Here is a 17,381-nt window from a genome sequence, read left to right on the forward strand (position 1 = left end):
AGAGGGTAACGAAGAAGACTCATGAGTTGATCCCTGATCTCTGCCGACCGTCCGAGCCCAGCAACAGGTTCTTATGCAAACCTACCTCCGTGAACATCCTAGAAATACCTACTTCCTGTCTTCATGACTGTGTGAGGCATTCAGGGAACACAGATGTTCCTGGGTCAATAGAAGAGATTGCGTGTAATAAAAAAAAAGAAGAAGCTAAATCCGCCAGTGTCAGATTAACACTAAGAGTGTTAAATCTAACACTAGAAAAGTGTTTATATGTATCCACACCAATGAGTGTAAAGCTTACACTTTTCAAAGTGTTATTTTTGTCACACTTATCCAATGTTACTCCAACACTGTATAGTGTTAAAACTGGTAAACTATGCTAGTGTCAGTGTTAAACATTTAATTCTGCCAAAACTACACTTAACTCTGGTGTTTAAACACTTATGAGTGTAGTGCACTAGTGTCAGTGTTAAAAATTTAACTCAAACTACACTTTACTCTGGTAATTGGCACTTCATTTATATAGCACTTTTCCTCCTTACACGTTTCTCAAACTACTTTACATTTTGACTTTTGATGACACGGCATCAGGGGCAACTGAGGGTTCAGTATCTTGCTCAAACATACTTTGACATAGTCACACTGAGCCACTCCGCCCCCACAACAACAACTGGATGTATCGCTATTTAGGCTTACTTAGGGTTGTCGATACTGCGCTGGAAAATGGGAAAGTTTCTCCTTCACCGAGAATGAGGGTGTGGACAATTTAACACTCAAGGTAGTGCTAGTCTGATTGCATCCAACATCCACCTCAACACCCAAGGGAATTTACAGTGTTAAAATAACACGGCTTACTGCATATTTGATTGAACACTCAAAATTTAACACTGACCGATTTGCTGTGTACCGATTTTTAACGTCTTAACCATATTTTAAAATGTGGGAGGTCCCACACGACGAGAGAAAAAAATGCACAGGCGTGTGTGTGCTCATATAGTGTGTGGTTTACTCAAGATGACCAACACAGCACACTACACACAAAACCATATCTCCACCGACAATTCTGAGTTTACCTCCCCCAAATCAGATATATGTCATGTTGGATCTGCAGTCGTGAATATTGAATAGGCTACAATTGTCGGTCTGGAACGATTTCCAGATAAGGTAAGAAAAATACTGTTACACACCCTGCACCATGCAATAATCTCACGATATTCTTGCAGAGACATCTGACAATCAGGTCTTTGAAAACTTTGACCAGAAAAGAGCAAAAAAAATAATTTAAAATCAGGCTTGATTATCAGTATGTGTGGAAGCCGCTTAATGAGACACAAAGTGGTATAGGTACGTGGAACACATGTATACAGCCAATGTACAACAATCGCTCCCTAGATCAGGTCCGTGAGCCATTTTCGGCCTGCATCGAGAGCAATTGATACAATTCTTAAAACAACTAAAACCTCAGAGAAACGTTTATAAAAATCGCAACGATCGGAAGAATGTTCCCCACCTCCGTTTTTGCAATGACGAGTAGCGCCCCCAGCAGGCCCACCTGCTGCCTCCTCCATTACTAACCCACCATGTGTCCCTATCTAAACACTGAGGCCAAACTAAATCTAATTTTCTCTTTCTGTCTTGAAGTGAGAGTGTTTCACCAGATGTGTTGTTTAATGTTGCAGTTTCAGGTATGTCCACTACAGAGTGCTGTGTAAAAGTAAAAGTAAAAAAAGAAAAGAAAAAATAACATGGCCCCCCCTTCATACATATTTTACAAGGCAATGGCGACGTACGGTTGGGTGTCTAGGTGATTATTGTTCAGTATCTTAATTGACCTGTGAATTTGATTTGGAATGCATTTGTGTCCCATTTTTGTTTTGGTATAAAATTCTCAAATAGACCCATTTGGAAGCTTGATCGACAAGAATAAAGATTTCTTATTGACCAGGTCTGATCGGTGGTTGTGCTTTTTCTGGTTATAATGCATTCACAATACAGTAGGAAGAAATTGAGACATACACGGGGTTGGTGATTTACGACGGCATTTTCTTCCTACGATAGTATATGTATGTGCCAGTTATCTAATCGACTTCAGCGCAGTTGTGTAGACTGCGATAAGTAAGAAACAGTAACTGAGCACGCCTGCATGCAAATGCGTTCACTTACTGTGAGCAATTAGAACACTCGACCTGTTAGTATGAAAAACACATCCAGGCTACACATATAAAACAATCAACTGAAAAACAGTATGTACTGCAGCAACTGAGTGTTCCTTCTCGTTCGGCAGCTCTCTCCAAAACAGTGTTATGTTTAATAAGCAGTAACACAAGAGAGGGAATAATAATATTCAGCACAATAACACAAACTGGAATGTGTGTGGTATTGCTTTTACATAAAAGTTTTATGAGTCACATTTCTTCGTAAACTGTAATAAGCAACAAAAAATGGTGATTTGACAAGTACAGCAGCAGATACTGGTGTTAGCGTGACAAGCTAACAAAGTGTTAGCATCAACATTAACCAAAACAAACAAACATATAACTGTGACTAGCATACAATCCAGACATGTTGTCATAGTAGTTAAACAACACATTTGATCACATTTTCAAATAAAAAATAATCCTCACAAATCAAATTTCAACGATCCAAAGTCCAATGCATTCGAGAAAAGTAGGAAATCAGACTTATCCCACTTGGATTGTGCCAGTTCTAACATTCAAGGCAAATGTAAATAGAAGACATATGTTCATGTGACACAATGAGATTTGGAATAACTGCGTTAATCAAAACAACGTAAACTTTATCGGAATCAGCCATCTTTGTTGTTTACATTTGCCTCAAACGATTTGAAGGCAGAACTGCAACACTCCGATTGGGATCATAAATCCTACTTCAAACCCTCCTCCAATCCAGCATAAGACCCCCATTTTGACTTGTGACGTAATTTCAGAATTGTCCATTGAAATTTTCTAACATCTGGGCATTCCTGATATTCCCCCAACGCAATGCAAATGCTTCCACTGGCAGATTGTTGTAGTAGTCAAACAACATGTCATCACATTTTGAAATCAAAATAATCTTCACAATTGAAATTATAAGGACTCAGTCCAATACTTTTCAATGAGCAGAAAGCTTCCTTTCACCGAGTTGACCATCATTTTGACTTGTGACGTTACGTAAGCTCGGAATTTCTACACTTGATGTGTCATTAATGTGTCATGTAACCACAATCACATCTTCTGTATAGCAGCGTTGCACTGACATCATCATAGAAAGTGTTCTCTGTGATTATTTGTGACAACTATGCACTTACACCTACAATTGCCATGTTTGAGAATCATGCAGTCAGAATCAACTTGGGTAGGGTTTAAAAACGTGAGGCTACATTTAAATCTTGCTAATGGTTTTAAAAATGCAAACTTCTTTTAAAATCAAATGTTATTTCTGGGAAGTTTCAGTCTTTGCAATCTTTTAACACACAGTATTGTTTAATAAGCACTAATTAGGTCAAATGACCTATTTGGAACACCATAATGAGTTAAAAAAAAAAAAGAGTCTAACAGCATTGCTTGGTCGGACTCGGAACTCTGTTGTATGAGACGCATTAAAAGCATTTGTGGAAAAATGTTGATGATATTTGTTTTTAGAATGGCATGGCAGGGCCAGCGTAAATGCTCACATATGGATATGGCCATAGGCAGTAGTGGGTAGCCCATCGTTTCAATAAATTCCAAATAGCCTGAGGCTCTTTGCTCGCTCATATCTTTTTTTCAGCATGGGTTTTATATATAGAACCTGCATTGCACCATCAGTTTGTCGTGACTGGAAGTGGGGAGGGGTTACGTGGTGAGATAGTGATAACTTTCATAGGAAACATCCAAAAATCTGCACTCTGGCCTTTGAGGACAGAGTTTGCCCACCCCTAGTTTACGAGGATTCCTGATGCTGAATTAATTACTTCACCTGTTATTTTTCTACCTTACCTTATACCTTAAAAATTTGAACACAATAACAATAACTGGGTGCAAATGCTTTTATAATTTTAGAATTAGCTTAAAAAATATAACCATATGTAATCTTAACCTTTATTGTATTTAAAAACATGATTAATTCAAAGAGTGCCTATTATTAAAGCTCACTTTAATATTATGTAAATGACACACTCATCTAATTACCGTGCAGGTCTCATTCCCTTTTTTTTTCTCGTAAAGGGCACATTGTTTCAAGTGTGCACAAGTGGTTGAAATTCTCTCAAGACATAAGCCTTATTAGAGCGTTTGTTTGCGTAACCTGATGCATGCAACATTGAATGTGTCCTTGCTGCTGCTGTTTGGGAGGGAAAATTTGCACAGGCTGAAATGATTCATGCCCACAAAACTTAAGTCTGCATCTTTAAAAGCTGTAATCGATTACATTCATTCTCCATAACAACCTTATAGTAGGTCGTTACACTCCCCTTTCCCCAACGGGTCTTCTTTTGTCTGCTTCACACGCACACACTTACTGGGTCAAGTGAGGACTCACCATCAGTTAGAATCTCTTTTCAAAATAAAAGCTCTCTGAGCTCCAGTCTGAAGCCAGGGTGGGCCAACTTTAGTACTTAGGGGCCAAACCTGGGGACAATTGAGAGTGTTCAATTAACCTACCACGCATGACTTTGGAATGTGGGAGAAAACCAGATTACCCGGAAAAAACCCACGCAGGCACAGGGAGGACATGCAAACTCCACACAGGGGCCCATAATTCATCCCGCGACCTCTGAACTGTGAGGCGGACGTACCAGTTGTCCACCGTTTAAATAAATAATAATAAATTAATATTCAAGTCTGGATGACAGACTTGCATCCATAGGCTAAAGTTTAGCGTGCCTTACTTTTATTTGACAGCTCAAGCAGTCTACCAATTGACTCAGTGCTGTTGCAATTCCATCCAAATCCTGTGTGTAGCGCTAAAGAGCATAATAAACTGTCAAATGATTCAAAAAGAAGAAAAAAAGCTACAGCATGCTAATGCTAATGGCGAAGTAAGAATACTTCTCTTGTCATTTTCATGTTTAACTTGATACATTACCAGCCTGATAATGGGAAGGGGGGGGGGGGGGTTGTTGTATTTTAAATACAAAACCAACGACTTTAGCTTTTAATATGTTGTTCACTCACATCGCGCAAAATCTTGTTGGTTACTGTATGCCGTTTATTTTGAAGTGAATAATCGGAAATGAGTTGCAGTTGTTGACTTTGTTTTATTCTGAAAGGATTGGTCGGAAAATAAGTGAGTGTTTTCGTTTACTTTACGTCCGCGTCCTCTTTTCTTCCTCTCTCACACACACGGTCAAACAGTCACACACACGCACACGTAACTGCACGGTGAAGATGCTTTTGGTCGGGAAGAAGCTCACACCATGTCTCTCGCAGGTGTTGGTGCTTTCAGGACGGGTTGGATGTGTGCGAGCTGCGAGAAAACAGTCCTGTCTCACGTCGGAGGAGGCAGAGATTTGATTTGAAGCTGCCTTCTTATTCGTGTGGAACTGCAGGTATGGATATCACCTCTTGCAATTCAATTAAAGTGGCTGGATGAAGGCGTCGTCGTGCTGTTTTGACTTGTGGGACTGTGGTGTGTTCGGGAGAGGCGGTGGAGACCTTTTAATTAGCCCTAGACTCTACCCCGGAGGGCTTCTTTTTTGTCATCTGCCATTTTCCCAGGAAACCAAGCAAGAACCTAACTTCAGGGATGATTGACGTATAATGATTAAGTAATGTCTTGGGTTATTATTATTTTTTCTAAATCGGACACCAGGACAATAAACTGTTTGATGTTTTCTGAATGTTGCCTCAAAGGAGATGTTGCAAAAAGAAGTAAATATTTTGTCTCCTGTTGACACATGGAAACTCAGCGAATGACCATCACCAGTGCATTTGATTAATTTCTGGTTCTGTCTGGCCTCTTGAAATAATCTTTGTGACATTTTTGGAAGGGCTACAGTTCTTGCGCCATCAGACTGAATCTAAATCCTCTAAAGCCTCAACCAAATCAATGACACTTTCCCCACAATTATAGTTTACATTCTGGAACTTGTCCTGTAATTGCCATCTAAAATGGTTTACCAATGAATCAAACCGTGCTGTCCTACAAAGGATGAACTGCAATGCATCAAGACAAATGGACTGCATATACTGATATCAAGTGTGCCAATGGACTAGACAAAATCTTGCTTAAGTCAGTTGAAGCTTCCATCAGGTGAAGACCTGATGCTAACTGAGCTTCTCCTTTTTTTCAATCTGCCTTTTCACCTTGAAGATCTCAACAATCATTGCTGCGGTTCTAATACTGTGGCTCCACAGTTTGCCTTCCTCCTATTTGGATTTTTCTTGAAGCCTTGGATTTCGCAATAGCAACATGGCATCCCCCCAACGTCAACAACTGCTGCCTCACAACACAGAAGTGAGCTGTGACTCGAGTGGCGAGGGCGTCTCAGTGAGGATTGGTAGCAGTGTCAAACACAAGCACGGAGGCGGGCCACTTGGTTCTATCGGGGGAGGCTTTATGGCAGGATCCAAACACTGCAAGTACAGTATCTCCTCCAGCTGTAGCTCTGGGGAGTCTGCAGTTAAGAGGACATTGGTCAAGAGCTTTCGGTCGCAAAGGAGGGTCCCTCAACTTTTCGAGAGGTCTGCCGGTCATTTCTGGGACCCTAAATTTGACTCGTCCATCCTGGAGGAAGCTTGCAGAGAACGGTGTTTCCCTCAGACGCAACGGCGTTTCCGCTATGTGCTTTTTTACCTGTCTGCTGCCGCTATCCTTTGGGGAGTTTACTTTGCTGCCAACCCATCCCGCTGCAACAGGATGGTCTTTCTAATCCCCACTGTATCCTTTCTCCTTTTCTGCTTTCTCCTCTTCCTCCTAACTTTTACCAAGTTCTACTCTCGCTGCTACAATCAAGCCTCCCTGCTGCTCATTGTTGTCACCTTTATGCTGACCCTGGCCCCTCAGATCCAGACGTCAAGCTTCAGAGATCCGGAGGCTCTCTCTGATTTGTTAGATGTCAATAATTTCAGTGGACCTACACACAACCTATCCTACTTAAAGATTGTAGAGGGTAGCGCTTGGTCTGCCTGTGTCTCCCCTGTTGGCACCTTTTCACTCTGTATTGAGGTTCTCCTGTTGCTGTACAGTGTTCTTCATGTTCGCCTCTTTGCTTCTGTCCTACTCGGGTTCCTCTACTCGGTCTGTTTTGAGATTTTGGGCTGGTTTCATCTCACCCAGACGGGTGGCAATTTGATCTTAACCCCCGAGAAAGACCTGGACACCCTTCGTTGGTTGGGACCAGCCAAAGCCCTGCTCCACCTGTGTGCACACGCCATCGGTATTCATCTATTCATCATGTCTGAAGTGCGGTCACGCAGCACCTTCCTGAAAGTGGGACAAGCTATCATGCATGGCAAGGACCTAGAGGTGGAGAAAGCCTTAAAGGAGCGAATGATCCACTCTGTCATGCCCAGAATTGTGGCAGATGAACTGATGAAGCAGGGTGATGAGGACATAGGCGTCAATTCGGTAAAGCGCTACTCCACAAGTGGAGCAGCTGCTGTCATCTCCAGTCCCAAGAACAATAAACACAAAAAAAACTCCATCCCTCGAGGTCAGATCATCTTCAGACCTTTCAACATGAAAAGGATGGAGCCCGTCAGCATCCTTTTTGCCGATATTGTGGGTTTTACAAAAATGTCTGCCAACAAATCTGCTCATGCCCTGGTGGGGCTTCTCAATGACTTGTTTGGACGTTTTGATCGACTGTGTGAGCTGACCGGCTGTGAGAAGATCAGCACCCTTGGGGACTGCTACTACTGCGTGGCTGGATGTCCTGAACCCAGGCCCGACCATGCGTACTGCTGTGTGGAAATGGGCCTGGGCATGATCCAGGCTATTGAACAGTTCTGCCAGGAGAAGAGGGAGATGGTCAACATGAGGGTGGGCGTCCACACCGGCACCATCCTGTGCGGCATCCTCGGCATGAAACGCTTCAAGTTTGACGTCTGGTCCAACGACGTTAATTTGGCCAACCTGATGGAACAACTGGGTGTGGCCGGGAAGGTGCACCTTTCACAAGCTACCGCCAACTTTCTAGATGACCGCTACCAACATGAAGATGGACAGGTCAACGAAAGAATCGGACAGAGTGTGGTGGCAGACCAGCTAAAAGGTAGGTGGAAGTTATAGCTTGTTGTTGAGTGTCCAACAGTTGCTAGGCTATAAACTGCAGTGGTGAGTTACTATTGCAATTTTCATTGGCTACAAAGGCATTTTTATGTCTTTGTGTCCTGTATGGCTTTCCTTGGAGGAAAGTTTAACGTCATCATCCAATTGTCCTGCCTTTACCATGTCCCTGGTGATTTTTTTCTATTACAGTCATCACTGCTCCTAACATACCCAGTTTGTTGGTATTTTTAGATGCCGTTATAAATTAATGTAACTGAAGCTGTGGTCTAATCTCGCTTTGTAAACCTAGTTTTTTGCCCTCAAATTACCTGAATATTTCATGGCCAATTTTTACAAAATGATGCATTAAGCCTTGCAATATAAGCCGTTATCAGCCAGGAGGACTTTGCAGTTGCCCTTTCAAACTTTTATTTTCTGATTTTGTCCAATTTGTTTCTATAGATTTAGGCGCGGATTCACATTGATGATGACATTTACACCAATTAGCCTCTGTCAGTGTAGACGTCAGTCTGCAATGACGCCGCTGAGTGAAAGTGCATTTTGTTTGCCAGGTTGGTCGAGTGATTTATAGGCCTCCATCTCCCCTCATCTCTTAGATTAATGAGCAACAACAACTTTTGCGCTTGCTACCGTTCCCCCCCCCCCCTTTTAGATTGAGGATAAATGTGTTCGACGGTGTTATCATCCATACACCCACCCACCCCTCGCCCCCGTACTTCTCCTCCACCATGTATTCAGTTTCAATCTTAAGATTTATCCTCTCCCTGAAGATTTACTGAGCCGGTGAGAGAGCTGGCTGTCGGGGGAGTTTTTCTCATGTGTTGTAAAAAAACAACTAAAAATCCATCCACTGTCTCGATCAGTTGGCATAAATCCCTTTGGTAGCGCTACAGCCGGGATTGGATTCCAAGTGTGAACAATTCCGGTTTTCCCGACTGAGACATAAATTAAGATGACCTACACTCAACTGCCTCAGTTGATAAATGTGGACATTTAGAGAGATCCAGCAAAAGAGATCCATCCATTCATCCATTTTCTGTACCAAGGATGAGCATCTTTAATGTTGGAGGGCGACACCATTTTTAGTGCCCCATCCCATTGCTCATCCCTGTATTCGATACCATTTATCCTTATTAGGGTCACGGGGGACCTGAAAACTATCCCAACTGACTTTGAGCGGGTACATCCTAATTTGGTCACCAGCCCAATTGCAGATGTAAAAGAGATTTAAAGCATCACTAAGGAACTTTCAGTTTACGTTAAGGTGGTGCCATATGGGCAAAAACAGTAATGTTATGCCATAAGGAAGACCACATTTCCCATGAGGACAAGTGCATTGTGTCGTTTTTTTTAGCTTACGCCAGCGAGTGAAATCCAGACCAGTGTTGATCCTTGACTGTGCTTTTATCTGGGTAGCTTCCATTTTTCTTTTATCTTTTTTGCCTCCTCAGACAAAACGTTCAGTTGTTTTGAAGGTTCTCCTAGGAATGCAGTAATCGTGCGTCGGCATTCAAATTGACTTCCGTCTTTGTAACGAATGGGGAAAGGGGGAAGTGACGTATGCCATAAAGCAGTCAGCACTTTTGTGAGTTTTTTTTGTGTGGCAGTGTTCCTACCGTCCTCCTTAAAGTTGCTTAGTGCCAGTAAAAATGATACAGACCCCCTCAGCCCATGGAAAAGGTAACAATTAACTCGTTTTAAGTCGATGTTACATCAGAAGACATATGAACATATTTTATTAAGGTTGAAAAGTTCCTTAGTGCTACTTTAAAGTATTGTCTTTTGGCTTTTACATTCTTAAAGTGACTTTAGTGTTAATGTACATCAACTTTGGCAAACTTAAGTGTTATTTGTTATAATAATCGATTCTAAAAAGATTCGTTAATGGTAGCCATACTCTATTAGGGGTCTGAATCGCCTAGTGCCTGGCGATTCGATCCATATTGCGATTCATAAATCACAATTTGATTTGATACAAATTAATCCCAATGCAAATCTATAAGTCGATTATTGTGTTGTTGTTTTTTAAACTCAAATCTAGAAAATACTAACTTTTACATATACACTGTAAGATTTTTATGAAAATGTATTTATTTATCTGAAACTTCAGGCTTATAACTGTGAGCCTCTGTATTTAACAAACAGGTTGCCATCCCTTTCATGTTTGAACAGCATTGAAATAAAATATTAATGCTTAATATTCCGGTATTTTGGGTCTCCTGACAACCTCACGGCTCTAGCTGGATTCTGAAGTATTCGGTTTAGGTGAATGGTATGGGATTTTTAATAGGTTTTAGGTGAATTAATAAGTACACACGCACACATGCACATACTCATGCACATGCACATGTACATACTCACACACATGCACATGCACATATTCATGCACATGCACATTCACATACTCACGCACATACAAAATAATAAAAAAATGAGAGAGAGAGAGAGAGAGAGCAATGATGATGACATGTCGAATCGGTAAAATTACCGAATGAACAATACTGAGCTCTCTCAGAAAAAACAAAAACAAAAACAAACAAAAAATGTTAAGGCCTAATGTTCCATTAATATAACATTCTTCATGCTTAAAGTGTGATCCCTAACCCTAAGTAAGACGTTTTGTTGAATATTTCCGTCAAAAATTGATGTTTAAACATTGATTCGGTCGCATATTGAATCAATTCGAAAATTGCCCGCTGTAATATCGCGATATATTGCCGAATCTATATATATTTTTAAACACCCCTACTCTTGATTCAATACCTCCCCATCCCCGCCAATTTTGTTATGTACTATTGGCTATTTGTGGCTCATCATAGTGTAGTCAGTTGAGTTTCAATTTTCTTGATGATGAAATGCTAGTATAGTTTAGCATTTTTCCTTCGTTGTTGAACCAAATGTGATGGTGTTTTTTCTAATACAGCTGTTCTGTAATGCATGTCCGGTGCGTCTTCCTTTTCCCTTTTTGGACCTACATCTGAGGCCAGGCGTTGTTGTTTTGTGCGTGGCCGTGATGGAAAGGGAAGCTTGGCTTTGTTTCCTGCAGGGGAAATACATTCATCGTGATATGTATCATGATACATATCATATCAGGACCCCGATATCGGGATATGCGTTGTTGTTGCCAATACCTAGCTCTACAGGAAGGGTCCATTGAGCAACTAGCAGTGGTTAAAGTCATCCACATGGTATCGACACAACACGCTTTGAAACCTATAGGTTCTCGAAATAGCACAACGTTTTTCCAGTAGAAAAGTATTAATCACAAGTGCTGAGCAGCGTAATAAGGTGTCAGTTTTGTCACTTAATTTCATGAATAAAAGACAAAGAACTTCATAACCCAAATTAAATGCTGATTTAATGAGCGTTTTCATTCAGTTCAGTAACACTTGTCTGCTCTCTTGTATAATTTGTCTAACTCTTTCCTAAATCGTATGCAAGGCTTGCCTCAAGGTAGAGCATGATCTCACATTCCCTTTGAAATGATAAAAGTGACCTTTGCTGGCTTCACTGCTGAGGGAATTGTGTCGAGTATTTCCCCTCCCGACCAGCTTGCTCTTCTCCATGCCATATGGGAGCTCACAAATTAGATGAGATTCAGTAATCTTCATAATAAAGGGATTAATGATAGCAGCTCTCACTTTTCATATATCATTTCAGATTTGGCTTGACACCCTGGTGAGAAACCAGACTGGCAACTGTTGTATTTACATTGAATCAGATTGATTGCCTATCATGATGCTGTCATGATTGTTTTTTACGATTAGGGACTTTTTCAGAGACTCTTTTGTCAATTGTGCAAACAGTAAGCTTAAATACTTGGTTAGATAGATAGATAGATAGATAAATTTGGTAATAATTGAAATCACGATTAGGACGATCATTTGTTTTTTTTTGGTGCAAAAACAAGAAAATGTTTAAACGAAAAACTTTTTTTTTTTTTTTTAAGATAAATACATTTCTTTGAAACACTATGCAAGTTTTGTTTGGACCAAACAAGATTTATTAAATTTGGTATTTTAAAATAAAAATGTACAAATACATTTAAACAACTCAAAATTAGTATTAATAATCTTTTATTTTTGTTTACGATTATGGCAATTTTGTAATTGCTTAATTGCACAGCCCTATAAGTTTTACAGCCCTATACATACATACATACTGTACATACATACAGTGCTGCTCAAAAGTTTGTGAACCCTGCAGGCATGGTCAGATTTTTTTAAATAAAATATTAAAATAACCTTATTAAATGTTTAGTCATACCCCAATCTACAATGCTGACATAGAAAATAATGGACTTGGAATGCTAAACCTACACCTGTTATTTCATATCAAATGTAATGTTTCAAATTGAACAACAAAATCAGGTTGAAACAATTGGAAAACTTTTGAGCATCACTGTACATACATACATACTTTATTAATAGCCAATGGGGAAATTCAAGGTGTCCGGTAGCAAAAAGCACATTCATCACACACAAAATCAGTGAATAAAAAGACCCATAACATAAGATAAAATAAGTTAAAAATCACTAAAATACACATTAACAAGAGCCATTTGACACAGGAGGAAATAATTGTGTGTCCTTTCACGCTGACTTTTTTTTTTTTTTGCTTTTGGGACACATACTCACATCTGTTGCCATAACATGTACATTTTTCTCTTTTGGGATTTCCTGTCTGTCCTTCATGCGTATTGTATCATTTGCCCCAGGCAAATTGGATCGCTCTCTACCTGTGAACTTGACACAGATACATGGGGCCTGATACACACCAAAATGCAATGTGAAAGAACCCTGAAAATAAACTAGTGCTATTCTATCTCTCATGCAGTTCTGCCGACACAGACCATGTTTTTGTCCAACACCACTAAGGAATTAAGAATGGAAACAATTCATTCAAACCCAAGCGCAGTCTGGGGATACTGTGTGTGTTAAACCATTAATCTTTTGTTTGCCATAACCTCTCAGTCACACCGGCCCCACATCTAGAATCATCACAAAATGATGCGTAAATTGGGGCAAATTGTCCTTTTTTTCAGGTCACTGATATAGGAGGTGAATGAGATGGCCAGGTTTGCCAGCTCTGTTCTAGTTCATGTCAAAGGTGTTTGAGGTAAGATTGAAAAACTTGTCAAAGAAAAACCTATCAAAGCATGTCTTTCTTGACCGATTCGATCCCACAAGTCTCTGCTCCCAATGTTTTTCTGTTGGCAAAACAAAGTATGATGAACTATTATTTCTAGTTCCTAGCCCATCTGTACGAATAAGTTCCTATCGGTGTGACACAGCCTTTGTAATTCTCTAATGTAAATTTCTTAGAGCAGGGGTGGGCACACTCGGTCCTCGAGAGCCAGAGTCCTGCAGGTTTTGGATGTTTCTATTCTCCAATACAGCTGATATATGATCAGCTCATCAGCAAGCTCTATATAAGCCTGGTAATGATCCTGTTGATTGGAATCAGCTGCGTTGCAAAACCAAAACCTGCAGGACTCCGGCCCTCGAGGACCGAGTTTGCCCACCACTGTCTTAGAGGATTGGTGCATTTGAAAGAAAAGAAAAAAACTATGGTGAGATTGTTGGTCTACTGTTGTCCTGCCTGAATACGCTGGCACTGCGGGGTGTGGTGCATACACAGGGTTAGGGAAATCCAGGTCCAGAGAGTAAAATCTCTTAAACATTTTGGCTTCAGGCGTAGGTGCTTCTGCTCAACAGGTAGAGATGAGCTTGTTTACCTGCCAGTTGAATAGAAGCATCTGTGACTAAAGCCAATCTGTGGCAGCGTTTTTATACAGTAGCTGCTAAGAGACTAATACATCACGGGACTTTTACAGTGTATCACTGTACTGCATATTGTAGGTCATCTCAGGTATTTCGTAGCCTGCAGCAGCCGCTCTCCGCCTCATGAAACGCATTACTGGGCCTGATCAACCATTTAATATTGCATGGTATGCGTTTGAGGGGATGTTGCCTGTATGGTCCTTTGGCCAAAGTACAGTAGTATGTACTTCTTTAGGATGGCTTGTCATGCTCCATAAACACGCATGGAGCCATTACGGGAAGGGTGGAAAGCTCTACACAGTGTGACGATAAGGTGGATTTATAGAGCTGCAGTCATTTAGTCTTGCTGCAGTGTCGCACTGTTACGCAGCAGATTGGACTACCTGTTCTTTTTCTGCGCAGGAGCATCGGAAAATGTTTGCAATCAGAGGGTGTTGGGGATTTGTAAGGATCAAGAGCGGACAATTAGAATCCCTTTTGAATTGCTTTGTCAGCTCCCTGCTGAGCGGTCATGTATCGATGCAGACCTCTCCCAGCGGTACTATTGGCTCTATGTTGAAGTGTCCTGTCTTTATCTAATGTGACATAGAAGGTGACCCCTCCACCCATCGCCACCACCGCTGTGTGTCTGATAGGAGGCGACATGCCTTCAGAACAAATTCAGCACATGAACGATGTGAAGCAGAACGCACTACTTCTAGTGAGCTGTGCTGAAGCCTGAAGATATACTTATTTACTTGTTACGTCTGCAGATATTGGCTTTTAATGCTGCTAATGGACAGAGTTTTACTGAGCCACTTACACCGTTTGCTTGACGTTTTAAGTGGCCATTTACATGTGATGGTTTTTAACAACAAAAACAGCGTCGTTTTAGACATCCTTTTTTTGACAGTGTAGTGAAAGGCAAATCTTTAAAATACTTTTTGAGACTGATCACAGCACCATTTCTGTCTTGACAAAAAGTAGAAATCGATGGAAGCGTCAAACCAGTAGTTATCAATTCATCTTTCAAATCTTAAAGGGATGGGAAAATCACTTTGAATGTTACAGGGATGTGATTTTTCCGCTAATTCGCGGAATTCCGCTTTTTTTATCTCCCCCCCCCCCCCAAAAAAAAAAAAAAATCCGTTTTAGTAGTTCATTGTGTATGCACATGACTCCGACAGATAACATCTTCTGCTATAACAAAGACATTTGTGGTATGCTCTAACATGAGTTACTTTTCATTTGGTCATGATACAATTATTTGTTCATGAAATTTGAACTCTTCAACATTATTTATGTGTTAACTTAGTAATCACATTAGTTAGATATGATGATATTCTCAGTGATAGTTTTTAAAAGCAAAGGCAGTCCAATGTTTTTGAATGTGACTGATTTTGAGTTGACTAAAACTGCCATTTTATATGGGATAGTCCAATATACATTGAAAATTTATGCTGTTGTTTTGTCTATTTCTTTGTCATGTGAGTGCATTGAAAGTACTTAAAAACACGGAAAACCCACGGGCTCCGGGGGGCTCCGCCCCCCTTGTCCCCCCACCAGGGCACTGCCCTGGACCTAGCTGGGTGCCAGCGGCCCCCAGACCCCCGGCTAAATTTTCAGATAATTTCACTTTGGTCAAATCACATCCCTGATGTTATGAACTCATATTTTAATACAATTGTTGTTTTGAGCAAAATAAAGAAGCTTTATCATTTTTTGAGTCGCATCTCTGGAATTCTTCATGTACGGTACATCAAATACCCTTGTATTTGTGTTATTACAGTACGCCTACATTTATGACTCTCTGTAGCTGGGCACTCATTCCATCTGGATGTGTGAATGCGTCAAGAAAATTGACCGCTCTTGCTCTTGCTTGCATGCAGAAATTCTGTTCTCACATTTGCAAAGGTGCTCGTATGTATAGCTGCCGTCACACCCCCATCAACAGAGATGGATTGAAATCGAAATAGAGAAGGGAGAAGTGTGATTGATTGGTGTTATGTGGAGAAAAAAGAAACAGATGTACAGTGCAGACTTTGACGGGAGACGAATCAAGTTCAATGTTTTCAGGGTCGTTGTGCAGCTCCGCCTGCCTCATAACATTCACCACGCTGACACTCACACACACACTCTTTAATCCAATGCTGTGTCCTGGGCCCGCCCAGGCTAATCGCTGTGGCAACGGACAATTAAAGGAGCTGAAAGGACAGAGCTCTTACTGTGGGATAAGAGGCAGGATGAGCGGACATAGCGCTGGTTTTCTTTCTGTCTAATTTGTAGTATGACATTCAATACAGAGCAGTCAACAAGTTGCGTTGCAAATAGGAGTCGACAACATTTCTTTATTCAACTGCAGATAGTACCAGACGTCTAGTAAAAAGAAAGATGCTTATTTGAAGGTGTAACATAATGCAGTATATAACATCTGTTCTGCAAACTGTTTCAAAGCTGACTTCTCCGTATTGACAGCCGTTTTAGGGTGATTTGATGGATTTTTCAACATCCACAGAATATTGGGTTCTGTGAAAATATAAGAACTGAACCTACCACCATATGACTCTTCTTTCGTCAGACAAAAAAAGTGTACTTCTAGCTTTTTTTGTTCTTTAGTAATCAACAGTGGAACGTGTGTTGGTTTGACCAAAAACATGGGTTCTGACCAAAAAGCAGATGAAACAAGATTTATGTAATATTATATTAAAAAAAAAAAAAGCTGAACAGTGACTTAAACGCAAATGTTTTTAATTCCGTGACACCTCAAACTATTAAAAGAAAGAAAGAAAAGAGACTGAGAAAAATGGCGAGATGGTCGTTTATTTTCAGATATACAACTTAGAAATCACTGGGTTGGGGCCGAAACGTCACAATTTGGCAAATTTCACAATTTAAAAAAAATCGATATACTATTGGTCAGTCTACACGTGTGGGTGTTGTTTTACACATTAGTGACCAATCAAAAGTGTTGGAAATAGCTTAGTCTCATGCAATGTTAATGGTTGAAAAAACATGCAATTTTTGGGGTCTCCTGAAAAGTGACTATTTTGGAGGTACAGTCACCGAATAACGTTAGTTGAACATCAGTGGCATTCAATATGGTGCTTTCCGTTCGGTACATGAACTGTGTCATCTTTCCTCATAATTGCTACACACACTTTCAACTAAGTGAAGTTACAAGGCAGCTCTGTTTAAAAAAAAATATATATATATATAGGGATCATTTTCATGTAATTCGATCAAAAACGGTAAATGCATAACCCAATTAATTTCATTTTGAAATTCAGTCAGCTTTACTGACATGAGTACTGTATATGAATTACTGACAGAAAAAAAATGGTTCTAGAATAATATTTTTCCACACTTAACAAATTAAAAATGTTCCGAATGAAATACAATTACTGTACT

General features: G+C 40.4%; 1 protein-coding gene across 2 annotated transcripts in view; it reads left to right on the top strand.

Annotated features, from left to right (window-relative positions):
• Positions 1 to 5,305: 5,305 nt before the first annotated feature.
• Positions 5,306 to 17,381, top strand: part of adcy9b (adenylate cyclase 9b) — a 56,083-nt gene continuing 44,007 nt past the window's right edge. The window contains exons 1-2 of one of the 2 annotated variants that reach the window (XM_077557713.1): positions 5,306 to 5,527; positions 6,292 to 8,194. In XM_077557713.1, the coding sequence (XP_077413839.1) occupies positions 6,391 to 8,194 (1,804 nt within the window). In that variant the 5' untranslated portion in view covers positions 5,306 to 5,527; positions 6,292 to 6,390. Of the gene's footprint in view, positions 8,195 to 17,381 lie in introns of both variants that reach the window. The other variant, XM_077557712.1, reaches the window with a different exon arrangement.

This window comes from Vanacampus margaritifer, chromosome 2 (genome assembly GCF_051991255.1).
Source record: "Vanacampus margaritifer isolate UIUO_Vmar chromosome 2, RoL_Vmar_1.0, whole genome shotgun sequence".
In the NCBI taxonomy this organism is placed as follows: domain Eukaryota; kingdom Metazoa; phylum Chordata; class Actinopteri; order Syngnathiformes; family Syngnathidae; genus Vanacampus; species Vanacampus margaritifer.